This window comes from Alosa pseudoharengus, unplaced genomic scaffold (genome assembly GCF_046254945.1).
Source record: "Alosa pseudoharengus isolate Yale_2024_CS ecotype anadromous, Long Island Sound unplaced genomic scaffold, YU_APseudo_1.1 YU_APseudo_1.1_scf_12, whole genome shotgun sequence".
NCBI lineage: Eukaryota > Metazoa > Chordata > Actinopteri > Clupeiformes > Clupeidae > Alosa > Alosa pseudoharengus.
Window position 1 is genome coordinate 31,014,368 of NW_027468587.1, and position 18,894 is coordinate 31,033,261.

The 18,894-nt window shown below is 46.6% G+C and overlaps 1 protein-coding gene across 3 annotated transcripts in view; it reads left to right on the forward strand.

Annotated features, from left to right (window-relative positions):
• The window catches only part of rftn1b (raftlin, lipid raft linker 1b), a 62,561-nt gene extending 47,988 nt beyond the window's left edge, over positions 1–14,573 (forward strand). For 2 of the 3 annotated variants that reach the window (XM_076280809.1, XM_076280810.1), the window contains exons 8-10: positions 6,020–6,123; positions 10,957–11,032; positions 11,927–14,573. In XM_076280809.1, the coding sequence (XP_076136924.1) occupies positions 6,020–6,123; positions 10,957–11,032; positions 11,927–12,649 (903 nt within the window). In that variant the 3' untranslated portion in view covers positions 12,650–14,573. The remainder of the gene's footprint in view (positions 1–6,019; positions 6,124–10,956; positions 11,033–11,926) is intronic. The other variant, XM_076280811.1, reaches the window with a different exon arrangement.
• The last annotated feature ends 4,321 nt before the right edge of the window (positions 14,574–18,894 follow it).

Here is an 18,894-nt window from a genome sequence, read left to right on the forward strand (position 1 = left end):
TCAGCCTGTTTTCGTTTCTTTGTCCTGTGCCCCATTGTGCCTCTTCCTTGACACGGCGACATTATAATGCCCAACCGTCGCAGTGAGCAGGAGTCCATTTTGGAGAGACACAGGAGCAAGGATTAGGAATCGCACCAATCAGGCGGCGTGACATAGAATGTATTGCTGCTCGACTGACCTCGATGATGATGATGATGGTGATGGTGCCTAGTCAGAGGGCGTGACTCAGTTCGGAGCTCCACGTTTGGATTTTAAATGCAACCATGGCAAACAAAATGAAGTCAAAAACGCCTCCAGTGTTTTTGCAAAGTCTCACTGTGCCGCACCACGAAGCGATTTGTTCAGGTTTTGTGTTGTTGTTGGCGAGGGAAAGGGGCAAAAGGACAAATCCATTTGGGTACGTCAACACTCATGGGGTCCTGATCAGCATATGCCCACTAATTATTTTTCTTAAATACGCTTCTGCAATTAACTGGTCTGTTGCACAACATCGTTAAAGCAGGCTTTCTACCCCCCCCCCCTCCATCTCTCTCTCTCTTTCTCTTTCTCTCTCTCTCTCTTTGTCTCTGAGATGCAGTAGGCCTCTAACAGCAAAGACCATGTCATAATTATTCAGTGAAGCACCATACTCATAACAAAAAAGGCATGTCCTTAATGCTCCTCCTTGTAGCTGTGTGTAAATGCTTCTCAATGGGCCTCTGGTCCATGTCCTTCAGTTGTTGCTGCTGATGTTTTGCTGCTGATCAGTGAACTGAAATGGACAGGCCTGCACAGGAGACTGGAGTGTTTACTGCTCCGAAGACTTTTTTTTTTTTTAATACATTAAAGCCCTCTTCCTCTTGAGCTACGTACAACTCCATTTTGAAAGAGCATTCAGGAATTTTTTAGGAAAGTACTAGATGGGTAGCGAAGATGATGTGTTTTGAAGTGGAATGGGGAAAAACATATATTGTGCTGTGAGGCTCTTAATATAATTTGTATGTGTGGTCCTGCGGGGGGGAAATGGACATGAAGCACACGAGGGATGGATGGGAGAGACGGAGATGAGAGTGCTTGTGCAACAACAAAATAAAAATTACATTTAGTACAGCCAAGCTGATGTAGCCCTGTTTGTTGTCAGTGTGGTTTTAAAAACATGCTTTTTTTGCTAACATAAGTTTGATGTGTCTGGGAGTTGTTTTTATTGCAAACAAATCACTAAGTCAAATCAAATTCAGAACCTTAAAAGTAACGAATGTTAACAATAAGTACAGCTACATTAGAGGTGGCATATTAAAATAGTGATAACAACTTTTTTTTTGGGGGGGGGGGGTAATTCTTAACTCTTCACAGAGATGCTAACAAACTCACTTTTAGAGATCAGTCCACATATTGTATATATACGGTGATGGAAGTGGGAAACTGTCTCTATGCTGGGCCCCTAGTCTTTTGTATAAGAAGAGACATTGCCAGCATTTCATGATAAGTGCAAGACAGCATTTCATGAGAAGTCTCTCTTAAATCGCCTCTGACACATGGCATATTTCAAGAGAAGAGTGTGAACTCCCAGCACCAACATGAGCATTTGAAATATAAAACTGAGCCTGCTCTGTGTCACAGAGTCTATTTTAAAGTGGCCTTGACACAGTGAGATTCCACAGCTGCGCAGATTGTCAGGTGATAACGTCTGCGCCAGGCTTTGTTGCTTGGCCGTAATTACCACTCGTCTCTTGCTGCCTTTGGCTTTTTTCCTGAGACACTGAAAAAAATGATTAGAATAATGAAAACCGTTGCTAATAAGCGTGCATCTCATTAGCATTCGGGACTAAATCAGTGGGAGTGTTGCATAACGGTTTCGCCGCACGGACTAGTTAGGGGTATCGTCAGGCGTCCTCCACAGCCATGAGCCAGGCGGTTTTTGAGAACATGCTGTGTCTTTGCTAATAAATGCGCTTGATGCTGGGCCCCGAGATATCTCTGGAACAAATCCACTCTGCGGCAGGAATTACGACTTTGCCTTTTGGCGTTTAAGGGCTTAAAAAAATTCTAAAGCTCAAACCATCCATTTTTACTGTCCACCTCCCTCCCCCAACCCCACCTCCCTCCCAAGTATTATGGTGTTTTAAAACAAGAGTCTGACTGTTGTGTTTCCCATCTGCTTCGGAGAAGTGTGTGTGTGTGTGTGTGTGTGTGTGTGTGTGGGTAGGCTATGGTGCTTTTAAAAATGCCTTGCTCCAGCTTTTCCCACGTCTTGGAAGCAAGCATGTGTGCCCTCGATGCCTGGATGCGCTCTTGCCTAATCAGCTATACCCTTTTCCTCATGTGTGTGGAATGTGGCTGACCAGCGTGCCTCGGAGATTCAATTGAAACCGTGACGGCAGACGCTGCCCAGAGAGCCCAAAGACAGCGAGGAGTTCTCTTTGGTGTTCGTTCGCGTCTTCGGCGGGACCGGCGGACAGCATTGGCTGAGGGCGAAGGCGGTTAACAGCGCACGCATTGTTGCTGTGCGCGTTCACAAAACGGCGAGCCACCGCGAGAGGAACGGCATCTTTGAAGCAGTGCGACAGAACACTAGCTCACAGTCCTCCCCTAGAAACTGAATTAGGGCCAAAATGAGATTAGCGCTAACATCTCCAGTATTAGGATGCTGGGAAGTAAGCTTTTAAGAATGGCTCAGAAGACAAAGAGCGCATTAAATGCAATGAAAGATGGCCACTTTTTTGTTAGACGGCACGTTGATGAAGTTGAGTCATACTGGCAATAACACAATAAACAGTCGTACCTCTTAAATGCAGGGTAGTGCAGAAGAACAATCTGCATCTTGATCTTCTTTGACTTCTTCCAGTAGGCGTATGGCATTGCATTGCAATGACTCTGATGTGGAGGTATTCTGATATCACATGAGCTCTCTGTGTTAAAATGTGTGGCCAGGTTTTGTTCACGAGGAGGATGCAGGCCTAGCACAGCAGTGGACTTTGAAGGATGCCAGAGTAAACTTTGAAGGTCACGGCTTTCATTTGCCACAGTAGGAGGGAGGGGGGAGAGAAATGGAGAAGCTAAAATGAATGAAGATCATTAAAAGCTGTCCTCGGGCCGTGCAGCGCGTCTCCTGCCGAGGTGAGAAGCAAACGTGACCCACAGATCGGCCCGGCGCGGCGTGACTCCTGCGCGTGCCGAGGTCTCCGCGACGGCGTGGACTAGGGAGAGGATGATGGCTTCATTAGGGAGCCATAGAGCGCCGGTAGCCACGGTGATAGACAGGGCCTGAATCGCTCAGAGAGGGGTGTGTCCAAACCCATTTTCTTTCCCAGGCAGCGTAAAGGGCAGAGCCATCGATCTCTCCTTATGTAATTACGCCTCCGTTTAGTGTACTCAGTCAAAGGTGCCGTAATGTTAGCACTGTCTTCTGGAGTTTTGTGTTACAATATGGTACATGCCATATTGCATATTTAATATTTCACATCTCATTACACAATTGGGTTCCCACAGTAGGTTTTATTTATACAGTGCATATGGCATTTGAATACCAGTAGTTTGGTGTTTAGCAGGGCATAGCCACACTGTAGATATGAGGTGATAAAGCAAAAAAATGGTCACTGCAAAAATTTAATGGAATTGCAAAGAAAATATCAGACTCTGCTATGGAATGGATGTGGAATAGATCTGGCAGAGTTGTGTTAGACCAGGATTTGTTATAGAGTTACGTAGCTTCCGTCTAGGAGAGCTTATGCATGCTCCTGTTTGTATTAATGGGGGAAAATAAATTAATGAATAAACTTTGCTCTAATGCCAAGTTGTCCATAGAAGGTCCTGTGTCCAGTCCCCCCCCCACACACACACACACACACTTACACAAACATACACACACACAACACCTCCACCACCCTATCTTCTGCATTTCTACTGCATACAGGTGTAAAATGTGAAGTGCTTTTTGACGGTTGCATTGATAAGGATGGTTTAGCCCCAATGAGAAAACAATGAGGAACAGTCCTCCCCCTCCTAACGTTAAGTGTGCATTTGGAGGGCGAGGTGGACGTGCGAGTCCGGGGGTCAGTTAGAGGACACACCAGGCGAGTGGGGTTCAACCAACGTCACTGAACTGAGCTTGCACAGCTTCCACACCGTGCAATGCAACGCCATTAGACAGAAATGTACTCGTGCTTTCAGAGGAGCACAGGGGGAGAGAGAGAGAGAGAGAGAGAAACATGAGAAAGAGAAATATAAGAGAGAGAGAGAGAAAGAGAGAGACATGAGAGAGAAAGAGAGACATAAGAGAGAAAGAGAGAGAGAAAAACATAAGAGTGTGAGAGAGAGAGATAAGAGAGAAATATAAGAGAGAAAGAGAGAAAGAGAGAGACATGAGAGCTAGGAGAGTGAGGGCCCCGGGCGGGGAGCCAACACAAACCTCTCTGTGTGTTTCTGCATTCTCCCATGGGGACGACCGGCCCAGCCGGGGCCAGCATAAATAACCAGAGCCGTTTTAACGAGGCATTGAACTCTTTCCTGAGTCACACTTGCCCCCCCCCCCCCCCATCCTAATGTCCACCACCAGGCTCTGGCCTCTTCGGACCCCAGCCCTGCGCTAAAGTGCGGGGGAGAGCAGGCGCTTGTGAGTCACCAGCGGAGAGAAGAGAAGATGAGGGGAGAGGAGAGGAAAGAAGACGAGAGGAGAAGAGAGGAGAAGAGAGGAGAGGAGAGGAGAGGAGAGGAGAGGAGGGGAGAGATAAGGAGAGGAGAGGAGAGGAGAGGAGGGGAGAAGAGAGGAGAGGAGAGGAGGGGAGAGATAAGGAGAGGAAAGAAGATGAGAGGAGAGGAGAGAAGACGAGAGGAGAGGAGGGGAAGGGAGAGGAGAGGAGGAGAGGAGACAAGGGGAGAGTGCTGAGACTCCAGCCAGACGCCGTCTCAGCGTGTCACAGTTGCACACAGCAGCGTGTGATAAACCTCGGCCGTTAAAATCCCCCCACACACACACACACACACACTCACACAACAGTGAGTCGCAGCCAACCGTCTGTGGTATATTCTTGTTCCTGTGACTCGTTCCTGTTTTCGCAAGTGTGTGTGTGTGTGTGTCTGTGTGTGTGTGTGTGTGTGTGTGTGTGTCATTGTTTGCACATTAACATACTTGTTTCTATCTTTATGTGTGTGTGTGTGTGTGTGTGTGTGTGTGTGTGTGTGTGTGTGTGTGTGTGTGTGTGTGTGTAAAAATAGGTCATCTTGTGTAAGAGAGAATGAACATCTTTGTGTCCCATTATGTAACTCTGTCTTCTAGCACATCGTTAAACTACTCAGCTTCTGTGTGTGTATGTGTGTGTATGTGTGCATGTGTGTGCATGCATGCGTGTGTGTGTGTGTGCATGTGCGTGCATGCGGCTGTGTATGCACGATAGCGTGTTGCTCTCCTAACGGTTGACACGCGACATGGGTTTGTTGGTGCGAGGGGGCAGGTGCACCGAGGGAAACCACAGCCACTTCCTGCAGCGTCTCCTCCTCCTCCTCCTCCTCCTCCTCCTCCTCCTCTGGGGCTCCTCTGGGTCCTGCCAGGCTCAACAGTCATCTAACTGTGATGTGATCGAAGTCCTCGCTCAAAGACCAGGCGACGATCACCCTGGACCATCCATCGTCACACTGACCACACACACACACACACACACACACACCAAGACACCAAAACAAACCAATTAATCTGTTATTGCATAGCGCATTCATTCTTCATACCAACAATGCCAAACGAGTGTAGGATCGAGGAGTCTTTGGAGAAGGCCTCTTTGTGTGTACGTGCGTCTGTGCAAGCATGTGTGTATGTGTGTGTGTGTGTGTGTGTCTGTGTGCGTGTGTGCGTCTGTGTGTGTACAGTATGTGTCTGTGTGTGTCTGTGTGTGTGTGTGTATGCGGGTGTGTGTGTGTGCGGGTGTGTATTTGTGTGAGCGTGTGTGTGTGTGTGTGTGTGTGTGTGTGTGTGTGTATTTGTGTGGGCATGTGTATGTGTGTGTGTGTGTGTGTGTGTGTAACATATATGATGTGCCGTGTTTTGCAGGGTGTGCAGGTGAAGACAGACTACATCCCCCTGCTCCAGTCTTTGGCTCTGTACGGATGGAGACTGACCTGCGTCCTGCCCACTCCCATCGTCAAGACCAACAGGTAGGCAAACGGAACACACACACACAGACCGATCCATTCCATGTGAAAATAGCATAGGAAACATATGAAGAGTTCAGATGCAAAACGCTAAATGCTAAACGCCATCTCCGTCTAAAATGAGATAAGGTAAACGTTGATCAAATAATTTTGCTTCAAACCCCGCTGAATGCCACTCTCTTCCTGGTCTGAAATGTCGATTTGTAGGCAAAAACCTAAAGGAGCCTGATAAAAAAAAATGCTCATTAAAAAGAAAAGTGGTCAGACGGATTTAGAGAGTTTTGCGTCTAAACTCTTCCTGTGGAGCACACAATAACACATCTGTATTAACAAGGTGACAGAGTATCATGGCCACCAGAAGGTTCGGGGAAGCCCCCTGGCCACGTAGTGAGGTTTCTGAGGTTACAAGAATAGCTCAGCCTCAATCAGAAAACATTGATTGCGTGCTCACTTTCTCAAAGCTAATGATGTCATATGTCTGGAAAAACAACATTTCTGCCAACTTCTGCTGGTCAACTGATGAATTGTGAGTAGAAAATTAATTTCATGTGCTCATTTGATTTAGTGTGAACTGTGCTTTTGAACTCCTTAACAAGATAAACACAATTCACTTAGAATGTCTCGGAAAGCCAATTCGTCTGAGAGGACAAATAGAATTGAAGTTGACATTTTTCAATATGATATCAACCCTCATGTCTACAACCCTTTACATGCCTGTCTTGTCAGAAGATGGCCCCTCCCCTTAGGCCTGCTCTCCCTTCTCAAGGCTGTCCATCACGACAGCATTAGACCGAGCAGCAGCACCCAGTCTTATGGCGTATGGCATTGCCTTGCGATGACTTCTTGGTGTTTTATGCCCCCAACGTTGTCTTCAAGGCAGCGCTGCCTGGAAGGCGCTATGGTTAGGCATGGGTTAAGGTTAGGGTTAGGTTTAGGATAAGGTGCCTTTAAGTCGACGGTGGCAGCGCTGCCTGGAAGACGACGTTGGGGGCATAAAACACCATCAAGCCTTGCGATGACTCTGTGGAGGTATTCTGATATCACATGAGCTCTCTGTGCTGAATGTGTGGGCCAGGCTGTGTTCACGAGGAGAATGCAGGCCTAGCACAGCAGTGGAAGAGCAGCAGCAGCACCCAGTCTTGCCTCTAGACATCTAGCTCTCCTGCTGCAGTGTAGGGACCACTGTGTGGTATCATAACACATCACGTTCACCTTGTCCAGGTGTGTAATTCACCTGGGTCAACCCTCGGTGAGCATCTGACTGTTGAGTGAGATGAGTCAGACTTGAGGTAGGTTGAGACTTGAGCTAGGTAGCCATGGTGCATAGAGCATATAGCTCAGCGGTGCCCACATTCTACCCCACAAAGAGCGAAAAATTAATCTGGGTGGAGGACCACGGGCCAAACATAAGCATTCATGTTATGTCACTTTACATTAAATTGAAATGTATCATTTTTTGATATGTCTTAATGAAAGCGCTCCGTGGTGACCCCGGGCTCCTCACTCAAGCCACAGGCCTGTTGATCTCTGCTGACAGAAGCTCCACAGCGCCCCCCCTCTATTGCACCATGTAAAACTGTGGTCAGATAATGAACTGCAGTTAACCCTTAAAAAGCCGTTGCGACAGAATTTCACAGTGGCCGACATACGTTTAGGACTAACGAGGCAGGCCAAAAAAGAATGGAGCAATTAGGGCACCCCTGACACAGTCGTATTTAATGAGGAACTGGAAGGCAGCGTGCCTTTTAACAGCAGGGGACTTTGGCCGCACATGTAGAGGTTGAACTCTGGGTATGAGTTGGTCCCTTGAGCAGGTCATGTCCTGGAGTGGGACTGGAGAGGACCAGAGCGCAGGTGTTTGGACCTGCAGGGAGGCAGGCAGGGATGGATGGATGATCTGGGATGGCTGTTATCACCGCACAGCGCTGGGGCCGCTGTCACAGACTAATAGATGGCTTCCGGAAGCAGGGCAATGGCTCCTCAGATGATCTTAAGATGTTGCCTGGCAGCCTCTGCCTAGACCGACTATCGCCCCCACCACCGCACCCTCCCACACCACCACCCCCATATCCCCCACCGCACACACTGCCTCCCCTCCCTCCCTTCCTCCCTCTGGCTGCCCCCTCGCCACGTCAAGTGAGTGATGGTTTCGGAGCGTTGTTGATTAATTACAGGTCTATTTTGATCTGACGTAAAATGCCACGCGACCACAGGCTATATGGGTAATTAATCAAACTGCCGTCCCAGAAACGGCTCCACATTTACGTCTGGAGTCACTGTATGGAGCCAGGATTCAGTCCCACACAGTAGGACTGTATTTGATCATTTTATTTCCCTTAAAGATGCTTCATGCTTCTCTTACAAATGCTAATATGTACCCACGAACATAAAATATACATACATACATATCAAATATACATACATTTGCACCTCATGACTACATAATATCCAGATATTTTCCTCTAATCGGATACAGTGGTACAGTACCATAAGCTGGCCATGGCAGGTGTGTGCAGGTGTATGTCCCTCTCGATCACTGTGGAGGGTTGACAGGACAGGCTGTGGATTATATCCTGTAAAGAGTGCTGAAGAGGCCGTTTTAGTTTAACCAGCGCTTCCGGTCTTTAAACTTTAATAGAGCTTCTTCGTTCCTTTTACTTACTCGCTTTTTGAAGACTCAGGTTTTCTCTCTCTCTCTCTCTCTTTCTCTCTCTCTCTTTTTCTCTCTCTCAATCTCTTTTTCATTTTGGAGGCAATCCTCCGCTAAATATCCAGGGCTGTGTTCTGAAAGGCATAAAGTAGGTTGGGGAATTGAGAGGATTGGCTGATGGCAAGAAGGAGCAACGGAGAGAGAAAGAGAGAGGGAGAGAGGGATGAGAAAAAGAGGAGGATGGTTGATATTTGGGCCGCGTTGTAAGCTTCTGTTGGAAATCAAGCAGTCTCTCTGATGTCAGCTGAGATTTGTCGTGAGCCTCTCACATTTTGTTGCTCCGTGTGGGGATGGAGATTAGCATGAGGCAGTTTGTTACAGACTCCATCCTGCCAGGGTATCTCCACTATGGGATCAGGGATGGATGGAGAGAGAAAGAGAGAGAGGGGGAAAGAGAGAGAATGAAAAGAAAGAGAGAGAGGGGATGGTGGGTGGAGAGAGAGAGGAAGCATGTTTGTTGAATTGAGCTGCATTTCCTATGAGGATTATTAGGATTCTTTATTTGGAACATCAACAGGGATTATCAACTTTTGAACACAACTTTGACATGTTTGGATTTTGCCCGTGTTTTTTTCTTTTCTTCTTCTTCCTCCTCTTCCTCCTCTTCCTCCTCTTCCTCTCTCCTAAAATGGAGAGAAAGGTCTTAAGAATCCTGTGAGACGTAAAAGCACTGCAGTGCTACAAACAAGCAAAGGCTAGAGGAACCAGAGGGAGAGAATACGCCACGCGCTACAGCTGTTTGTTGTTCATATTCTGCGTTTATCTTTGTGTCCTGGTTCCCAGCCGTCTGTTTACTGAGGCCGATAGAGAGGAATGCAGGAGGGACAGAGGGAGGCGAGAGAGTGAGAGAGAGAACGAAAGAAAGAGAGAGAGAACGAAAGAAAGAAAAAAAGAAAAAGAAAGAAAGAAAGAAAGGGGAGTCATGTATGGTCCATTTATTGTACAAATCCCAACATGGCTGATATTTGTTTGTCTCCCTGTGGGTGCACCACACACACACACACACACACACACACACACACACACACACACACATCCACCAGTTCACTGTGTGGAGCGCTGAGCTAGAACGGCCATTTCTTACGTCCGCTCCCATGATGGCACGGTGGGATATGGACTGCAGCCAGTGAGATGGAACATAATGAGGGCTGCTGTATGCAGCGACAAGCCGGACGCGTTTCCTTCCCCCAGCCCAGACTTGCTACTGACCCGGGATCAGGCCTGGCCCTTTCACAGCCATCAGGACACAGACAGGTGGCTCTGTTCCAGAATCAGCTGATGGTTTGCCCATCCTGAGCGGGGGCGGTGGGCGGGCCGCGGGGGTGTTGTGCCCAGAAGGAGTCCGGCATGAAGCCTGCTGTCTGAAGTCCACACACATGCAAGGCCAAGGCTTGGCCAATTAACTGCTCCCCCTAGTGGGCAATAGGGCATCTGGAGAAGAAAAAAAAGCCCAATCAAACCCAAACCTTGAGCAAGGGTCTTTAGGGTTGTTCATTATTGACCTATATTTAGGATTTCCTTGTGGAACTGTTGTATAGCCATCAGACCACATAGAGAGGAATGCGAAGGAGTCCAGGTGTCACTCTGAGCTTTGTGTGGTTGACACCATGATGCACACATACTGTAGGTCTCACGCTATTCGGTAATTAAGTGATGATGCAATAATAGGCTAATAAATCTTTTTCCAGGTCCAACGGCTTTCAGAGCCGCTCGGTTTTCTCCATAGACAGTAAAATAAACTATTATTTTCCGCTATTCAGTGTAGCCTTTAAGAAAATTGGACCTAACCTAATAAAATCCTATTTTTCGCGGAAGCCTGCACGTTGATTGTATCATCTGGCTGCACAGCTATAGTAATTGCTCTGTTAAAGTTAACCATTTTTGTTTTACCCTCAATAAAACGTAGGTGATGGTGACAAGGTTTACAAGTTGCAAAAACTGCGCTAGTAAACGTTTTTTTGCCCAAAAAGCTGTTGGGGCCCGTGACGTCGGACTCAACAACCGAATAGGAGCGCAGCATAACACTCCTGAGTGGTTCATACTGAGCTCAGCCTCCCTTGTTTTGATCTGTCCTGTGCCTCCCGCTCTGGTTCTTATGGCTCTTATCTCTCTCATCTGTCTGCCAGTGATGGGAGTCTGTGCACCAAGCAGATCGTCTTTCTCCAGAGGCCCGTCCTGCCACGCAAGAAGAGAGAATCTAAGGTAGGTGACCCTTGTGTGTCATACCGACCACTCACACTTACTCTCTTATCTCTGATTATTTCTGTCATCTCTCTCTCCCTCCCTCTCTCTCTATCTCTCTCTCTCTCGCTCTCCCTCTCTCTCTTTCTCTCTAATGTAACCCAGCTAATAGCTCTCTTGCCCAACGGGGGAGTGGTTCTCTGTGTGCAAGGCACCCTGCCGTTGGCCTGGGGATGTTGAATGTTATCTGAGATAAACACACTAAGCTAAGCTTCACTCAAACCCTTAGCTGCTAGCCGCGCCGCAAGTCAGCCTCTTTTTGGCCGTGCACACAACAGTGGCAGTGTTCCCCTCAGCTGCTTAGGCGCTAAACACAGCCACCTGTCTCTCATCTGTGAGTGAGCCTGGAACCACTCTCCTCCACTCTTGGCCTCTGACCCCCATAGAGAATAGCTCTATCTCCAACCCCCAGAATGAAAATGACTGGCTGAAATGAGAAAGCCCCCATATACTTGAGAATGAAGCCTGGAATGAGGTTTTAAAGCTGCAATACATTACTACCAAAACTGCGGTAGAATGGGAATGTTGAATATTCTCAAGGCGCAATGTACTCTGTTTTGCTAAGTACAGTGCATACCGGTAGCTATTTGCATTGTTATGTTAAAGAATTAGTCGAGTTTTATGACTTTTCCATTGCTTGTTTTTTTTTCCTAATGGCATCTCCTGAGTAGCCTAGAGGAAAAGCTGTCTTATCCCTTGGAATTTCCTCCACCTCAGCGTGCTCCTTTCTGGTCACAAACATTCCTTCCTTCCCCCCTGCTTTCATTTAGCTGTGTTAATTTTCTTGTGCCTCTTCAAATATCAGGGCACGTATCTATTCTGAGCAAGTCCTCATGTAAACATCCTGTGTTTCAGAAGCTCATCTTCAAGACGCGGAACAAGTCCAACAAGAACTCCATCAAAGACGCACCCAAGGGCAAGAAGAAGAAGGAGAACACTGCGCCCCTGGCAACTGCGGAGAGGGAGCTGGACGACCGGAGGATCTCCGACGGCTTGGAGAAGGTGGCCAAAGAGCAGGAGAGCAAGGGAGCCAGCGAAGAGAAAAGAGGGAGCACAGAACCTGAGTTAGACGACAAGATGAAACCGAGCAAGGCAGAGGCCCAGACGACAGCAGCGATGGATGAGGGAGGGATGGAGACGGTTGAGGGAGAGGTAGAGAGAGCGGCTGAGGGAGAGGAGGAGAGAGGAGGAGAGGTGGAAAGGAAAGAGGAGGCCGAGGAAGGTGGTGAGAAGGAGGTCGGCGAAAGGAACGACAGCAGGGCAAGCACTGAGCCAGAGATGAACGGAGAGACAGAGAGGGAGGGTGAGAACGGAGGAGAAGCAGAGGATGAGGGCGAAAGAGAGGGAGAGGGAGAGGTCAGGAATGAGGGAGATAAGGAGGAGACGAAAGAGGAGGGAGGACAAGACCCAGAAGAAGAGCAGGAAAGCGATCTGAGCACCCAGGTCAACAAGGCCGAGTCTGACCCGGACAAAGCGGAAGAGGTCGCCGGGCAACCGGGAGGAGAGACATTGACCAATGGGAGTATTGGGGAGGGGCCAGACGAGGAGGACAAAATGGAGGTGGAGGTGAAGGAGTAGAGATTCCTCCACCCGTCCAGACATCAGCTGCACCGACACTGGCCAAACCGTCCCTCTCCCTCTCTCCCTGCTCCCAGAAAGGGCTAGCTGCTCTCTGGTCCTTCTCAGCCTCGTCCCACTGGACGAGCCTTATACAGCCAGTGGGACCTTCTGCTGCTTTGTCCTGCTTTGTGCCCGCCCGCCCCCGCCCCCCTAAACACTTAGACTGCTGCCGCCAAATAGTCGTCCGTGGCGGTGCCTGCCTCAAATTAGCCCTCCCGTTTACACACTGACTTGCTTTCACCTCGCTGCCACCCTCACTTACATCTGCTGAGGAGGAACTCTGTATACAAGCTGATAGAAGAGGATGGGGGGAGGGCTGTTATCACAACCATTGGATATTAAAAACACATGGGGAAGATATACTGTGTGGCCAAAGGGGGGCCTGAGACTAATGAGATAGACTCACTGACTCACAAATTCCTCCTTCCTGTGCCCCATTGTACAGTATTGCTGTTGAAATTGCTTCATCAAGAGGGTATGCAGGAAGAAAGCACACAGCGAAGGAAATGGCTACTGTTGCGAAAGGCAATCCATTGTGAACCAGATGGAATACATCTTTGGAAAAATTGGTCTTTTTTTGTTGTTTACATTTGTTGATAAACTGACTTGATGATGAAATGGAGGAATGTCACTTTTACAAGCACATACTGTATATCTCAAGTGTATGCTATACATGGAATGTATATCCAGTGCATTTGTGCATTTTAAGCCAATTTGCTTGGTGAAGTGTTAATATGAAGAATTTAATTTCTCTTCCTAGGAGAGTAGAAATATTATAAAGAAAAAGAAAAGTGCTAGGATCTATTTTTGCAGAATCAGACATCTGCAGTTACTGCCATCTGTGTTCGAAAAGCTCACGCTTCTTCATACATTCTGGGTGTGGTTTTTTCATCACATCAAAATCAGCACTGATGAAAACATTAAGAAAACTGTGGTCTGCTGCAGTTTCATTTTTTCATGAACAGGAAATCGGTCAACAGTTGCTGTTTGCTGAGATGTTTTTGTTAGAAAAAAAATGTTCTATCAATTTCCAGTGTCATATATGTGATCATATTCTGTAGTTTGATATGACCTGTTAGCTGGCTAATGGGGATTAGACGTAACCTATTTTCCTCCAAAAAGCTTTTAGGGCCAGCAACGCCAGTTCCTCGCATCTTGTGGCCATGATTTGGAGACCTACTTAAGTACAAGTAGATTTCCTTGATGACTATAGTTGGGTTTGGTACATTATAATTGGTCTTATTATACCTCAAAGCTTCACATTTGTCCACAGGCAAAGATCAAGGCAACATGTCTCACAGGAGTCTGACTGAGATCCTTTTTTTTTCTCCCCCTCAAGACTTCAGGGTTTCCCTGTATTTTCTTCATAAATACGGTGCAATGCTGTGTAAATCAATCGTCGCACACAGTCAAAATATCCAACTGCAGCCTATGTTTCAAAGAGTGCTGATGTCAAACTAGAAGTGTTTGTCCGCTCTCGTAAACTGCTGAGCGGAGATTTTCCGCCGACACGCCATTAAAAAAAAGGTGCCCCCAAATGACATCATCGTGCCAGCGTGGGCTGCCACATGCGTATGGATTTGGGGGCACAGGGGACAAGGGGCTTTTTCACCTCACTGCACCCCCCCGCCCTCAAAGGTCACTGATAGCCACGTGACCTCCAGCCCCCGCTCGGCGGGTGGGGGTGGATCGGAGGTATGGGATCTGCTGTAATGGCCCGAGCGGGTCAAGCTCAACTCTAAATGGCTTTTCCATTACCTGACTCCCATGACTGCCGCTCAAGGCTCAAAGGATGTCAATTACATGCAGTACGGTTTGAGGGCTGATAGAGCTCCAATCGATCCCTGTGTCCTGTGTGGTCAAATATATATATATATATATATATATATATATATATATATATATACAGTATATATGCTCCTATCATTTTCTCTTCGTTTTTTTTTTAGCTGAGATTCCTCACACGCATTCCGGTGTAGGTTGCCGCGAGTCCTAATAAAGACGTCTCCCCGCGTCGTCTTTTTGTCCAAGTTGAAGCTGACAGTGCTTTGAAGTCCGCTCATGCTCCACCACTGCTCTGCCTCCTCGTTGTGGAGAGGGGCGTGTTAAACCTGATTTGTTTGTCTCCAGTCGGATATTAATTTCCTTTTATGTAGCCGTCTCCGCCCGCGCCGCTTCAGTCGGCCTGGCTAATCCACGTCTGAGCCTGGTTCATCTTCCTGACATGTCTCTTGTTTAGTTGTCTCTGCTCCGCTTGGTGAACTGTGTGGTCTTGTGCTGTCGTGCCGCAAAACCAGGCTCCTCTAGACAGTGTGTTGTGTTGTTGTTGTGGAGCGGGGAGGGGGGGGATTAAAAACGCCTCGGTGATGCCACTGCCACTGTATGTAGTGCAGTAAGAGAAATACTTAAAGAGAGGGCTGTGCACTCAGCTCACCTGAATGCTTTTAACCACGGGAGGGGAATGGGTGGATTCTGTTGTGAATGACTAATGATGAACATTCATCTGCATTGCACTTTGCCTGACAAATGATCAGTGTCAAGGCAAATGGTGTGTGTGTGTGTGTGTGTCACGGGGGGTCAGCTGGGTCTGTAGATTTCCTCCAGTGGGGGGTCAGCTGGGTCTGTAGATTTCCTCCGGTGGTCGCTGATGGCAAACTAAATGATAATGGTAGCCGAGAGAGAGAGAGGGGAAGAGTGAGTGGGCCGTTCTCCTGAGGAAATCAAACGCAGATACGCGGAGGGGAATGCGGAGCAGGATCTAGCACTTCATCAGCGAAATGATGCAGAACCATGTTTGTGTTGCCCTCGGTAACGGCAGGAGTAACCTGTGACTAATGCAGAGCTCCCACAAGCATTGTCTGGAACATTCTATCCACTCATGTACAAAGACAACATGCTATTTCCGCTTTCTTCATTATGTTCCTGTCTTGGAGCAGCAGCAGCAGCAGTCTCCAACAATCGCAGTGAAATTGTTCTTGTTAATAATGAACGGTTAATAATGTCCTTCAGACTCCATTTCCTGTGTTTCTTTTTTTCTTTCTGTCTCTCCTTATTGTTGTACAATGGATTTAACTGATCGAGGATGACAGTGGAATGTCATAAGTGTTTAATGGTTTAGCTAAAGTGGGTTCTCTCTGGCTTGTGTTCATTTTGACATCCTCCATTTTGAAGGTTGCTTCTCTAATTGTCAGCAATAGCTGTGCCGCCATTGTAAAGCATAACCATTTGTTTGTAAGTGACATATTGTGTATGGCATCTGTACAATTTGTATATTATAAATATGGTTTATATTTGATTTGCATTTGTGTTTCTTATTTTCTGGCATAAATATAATATTCTCGCTCTTCTCAATTCTTCATTTATAGACCAAATCTTTGACTCGCTTCCATCAAGTCAGCATATCATTTGAACTGGCTGGACAAAAATCTACATGGTACATGGTACAGTACATGAACTGTGAGCGTTAACAATGTGTGTCACGGTCTTACATCATATTTCATCTATGAGAAGGTAATAGTCTCTCAGTGAGACCTTTCCAAATGCAAAACCAAACCACAAAACTGTGTTATAACTGTTTTATATAATAGTATAATCTAGGTTTTAATAATGGAAGAACTATGCATAATTGATTTTAAATAATTGATTGGAAGGATTAGTTCCAGACTTGGTGTAGACACAGAGTTGTTTTTTAGAGGAGATATTGACACACAAACACACACAGATACCATACATCAACACAAACATAGGTTAGACACACAACACACACACACACCCACAGTTGCTGTCTTTTGCTATCTTTTATTCTCATTCTTGAGTTTTCTGTGACATTCCCCTGAGTGCACTAAGTGCTTGGAGAGAGCAAGGGTCTTGTGGCCCTCTTAAAATGGCATCCTTAAGGGCCTCTGAACATCGTCAAGGACTGTGTGTTACAGACGGTTTCTATGGCAATCTCTCTGGGGTACATGGAGATCTTGACCGTGAGCTGGAAGACACTCAGAAAACACCTTGTCAATTAGCTGTCCATTTACAGCTGACCACTAAATGACACTCCAACTACCCCAGGAACAGAAGCCTGAGGTCTTTCTGCAGTTAGCCTCTGATGAGTGGACAAATGGGCGTTCTCTGACTTGATTGTGTGGATTGCTGTAATGGTACTTAAAACACAAGATCTCCAGGTGCAATATTTGACAGACAAGCAGAAATGGCATGAAAGAAAGGTTGATGGGTTGTTTTTATATTTAGGGACCGTTCGTTATTTATAAACGGGGTCACCGGAGGAAAATAGGGGAGGGTCATGTCTTTTTATTCTTTGTTGAGGGGAGGGTCACCCAACTTTTTTTTGTCTAGGAGGGGGGGTCACCCATCTTTTGTATTAATGAAAACAGCTTTCTAAACAGCTATGATTTCTGTCGCCATATAACGTTCTCTTTCGTTCCATAGCTCTGTCAACATTGAACAATGAAAATAAGGGAGATTTCCCGGGTTTCTCACGCAAAGTACGGAAAATGTCAACATCCGTCCCCATAAACGTTGGAAGGGTTGGAGCAACAAAGTAGCCTAGCCTACTTTATTCACGCCTAACAGCCTATATCCATTTGGTCAACTTTATCCAGCCCTAAAAAAGCTAAATTTAACGTTGGTTTACTTGTAGTTTACCATGTAGCCTCACTTTAAACAGTGTGCATGCTTATAAAGCATACTTGTGCTTCATTCATCCACACATCCAGCTCCTAACGTTTTGACAAGCATTTCTACCAATTTACCTTGTTCCTGCCCATCTCTAGCTTTGCTGTCTCCATCCTTTCTGTTTTTGTTGTTTAAAAAAATATATACAGTAGGCCCTATTTATTGGTAACCAGCAACAAGTGCAATTTGTTAATCGCTGTCATTCTCTCCTGCCAACAAAAATGTGTTACGTTCCAAGTAGCAGTGCGTAATTCTGCTTCATAAAGTTGAACAAATACATTGGTCATATAAATAGCCAGTTTATGGCCTACAATGTAGAGTTGGTTAGCCTCGTGAGAGTTGGTAAGTTATGGTAGGTCAACTTGGAGTGAATATACAGGGGTATTTCTTTGGCTCCCTGGCAGGTGCGCACGTAGACTTAGGGTCCATCCCATTTCTCCCCCCTTAAAACTTTCACTTGGTTTTGATTGCCCTCAACATTAAAGCCCCCTCGACAAGGGAAGTGGAGGTGAAGATCTTTCCCTATGAATTGGGACACCACTATATGCAAAGTAGCGTAGCGAACGTACTCACCTATGTCACGCGCAGCGCCGACGTGTCTACCGGTAGTAGCCTGCTACTATTTTCATTCAGGAACATGCCCGTTCCAGCGGTCATCGTTGTGTGGGCTGTGCTGGTTTATCTACGGGCAGACTCTCTCAAAGCACGGGCAGACTCTCTCAAAGCACTCAGCTATCATGAACATCCCAGATATCATGAACATCGTCAGATAGCTTCGTGAGATATTTTCTAACATTAGTGTTCAAAACTCAACAGTCCATCAGATGTGCATCAAACTAACATATTCCAACAAAGTTCGAAATTTTAATATGCTTATTTGCGAAAATATATGAAAAATGTGTTCGGCTGGGTAAGCTCGCACGGTATCCTGGGTAATTTCATCTCCCACTTCGTTTTAAGCCTGCATCGGTCCTGGCTATATTTTGAGGGTTGATTTTAAGGGGAAAATAGCACTTCCCCTTGCTCCCTAAAGTAATGGAACACCCTAGCCCTACACATGCACGCGCAAAAACGAGGGTTAGGGCAAAAATCTAGGGGTAGGGGAGGTATTGGGACGGGCCCATAGCCTACACGGCCGAACACTGCAAGCGCCAACGAATCGTGCTCTCACAACAACCACGTCGTTAACTTAAATAGGCCTAGGTTAACATCACTCTGAGTTCGCATTCAAGCAAGCAAAACGATGATTTGAATACATCTGTTTCACTGGAAGGGAAAAGGGTAACAACAGGACAACACAGAGACAGGCCAGAATGCAGGACTAATGTTATGAGAGTATTACAGTAATATGGGATATTCTACGGGAAAATATTAAATCGGCAAGAGTGGGGAAAAGTTAAAATGAGCCTAAACCCGGAAAAAGTTGGCATGTTAGGTATTTTTCGGTCCCTGTGATTGAAATGTGAAATTGTGCAAACGGCCTTTTCAAGTCATTTGAGAAGGAAGGAGTGTAGCAA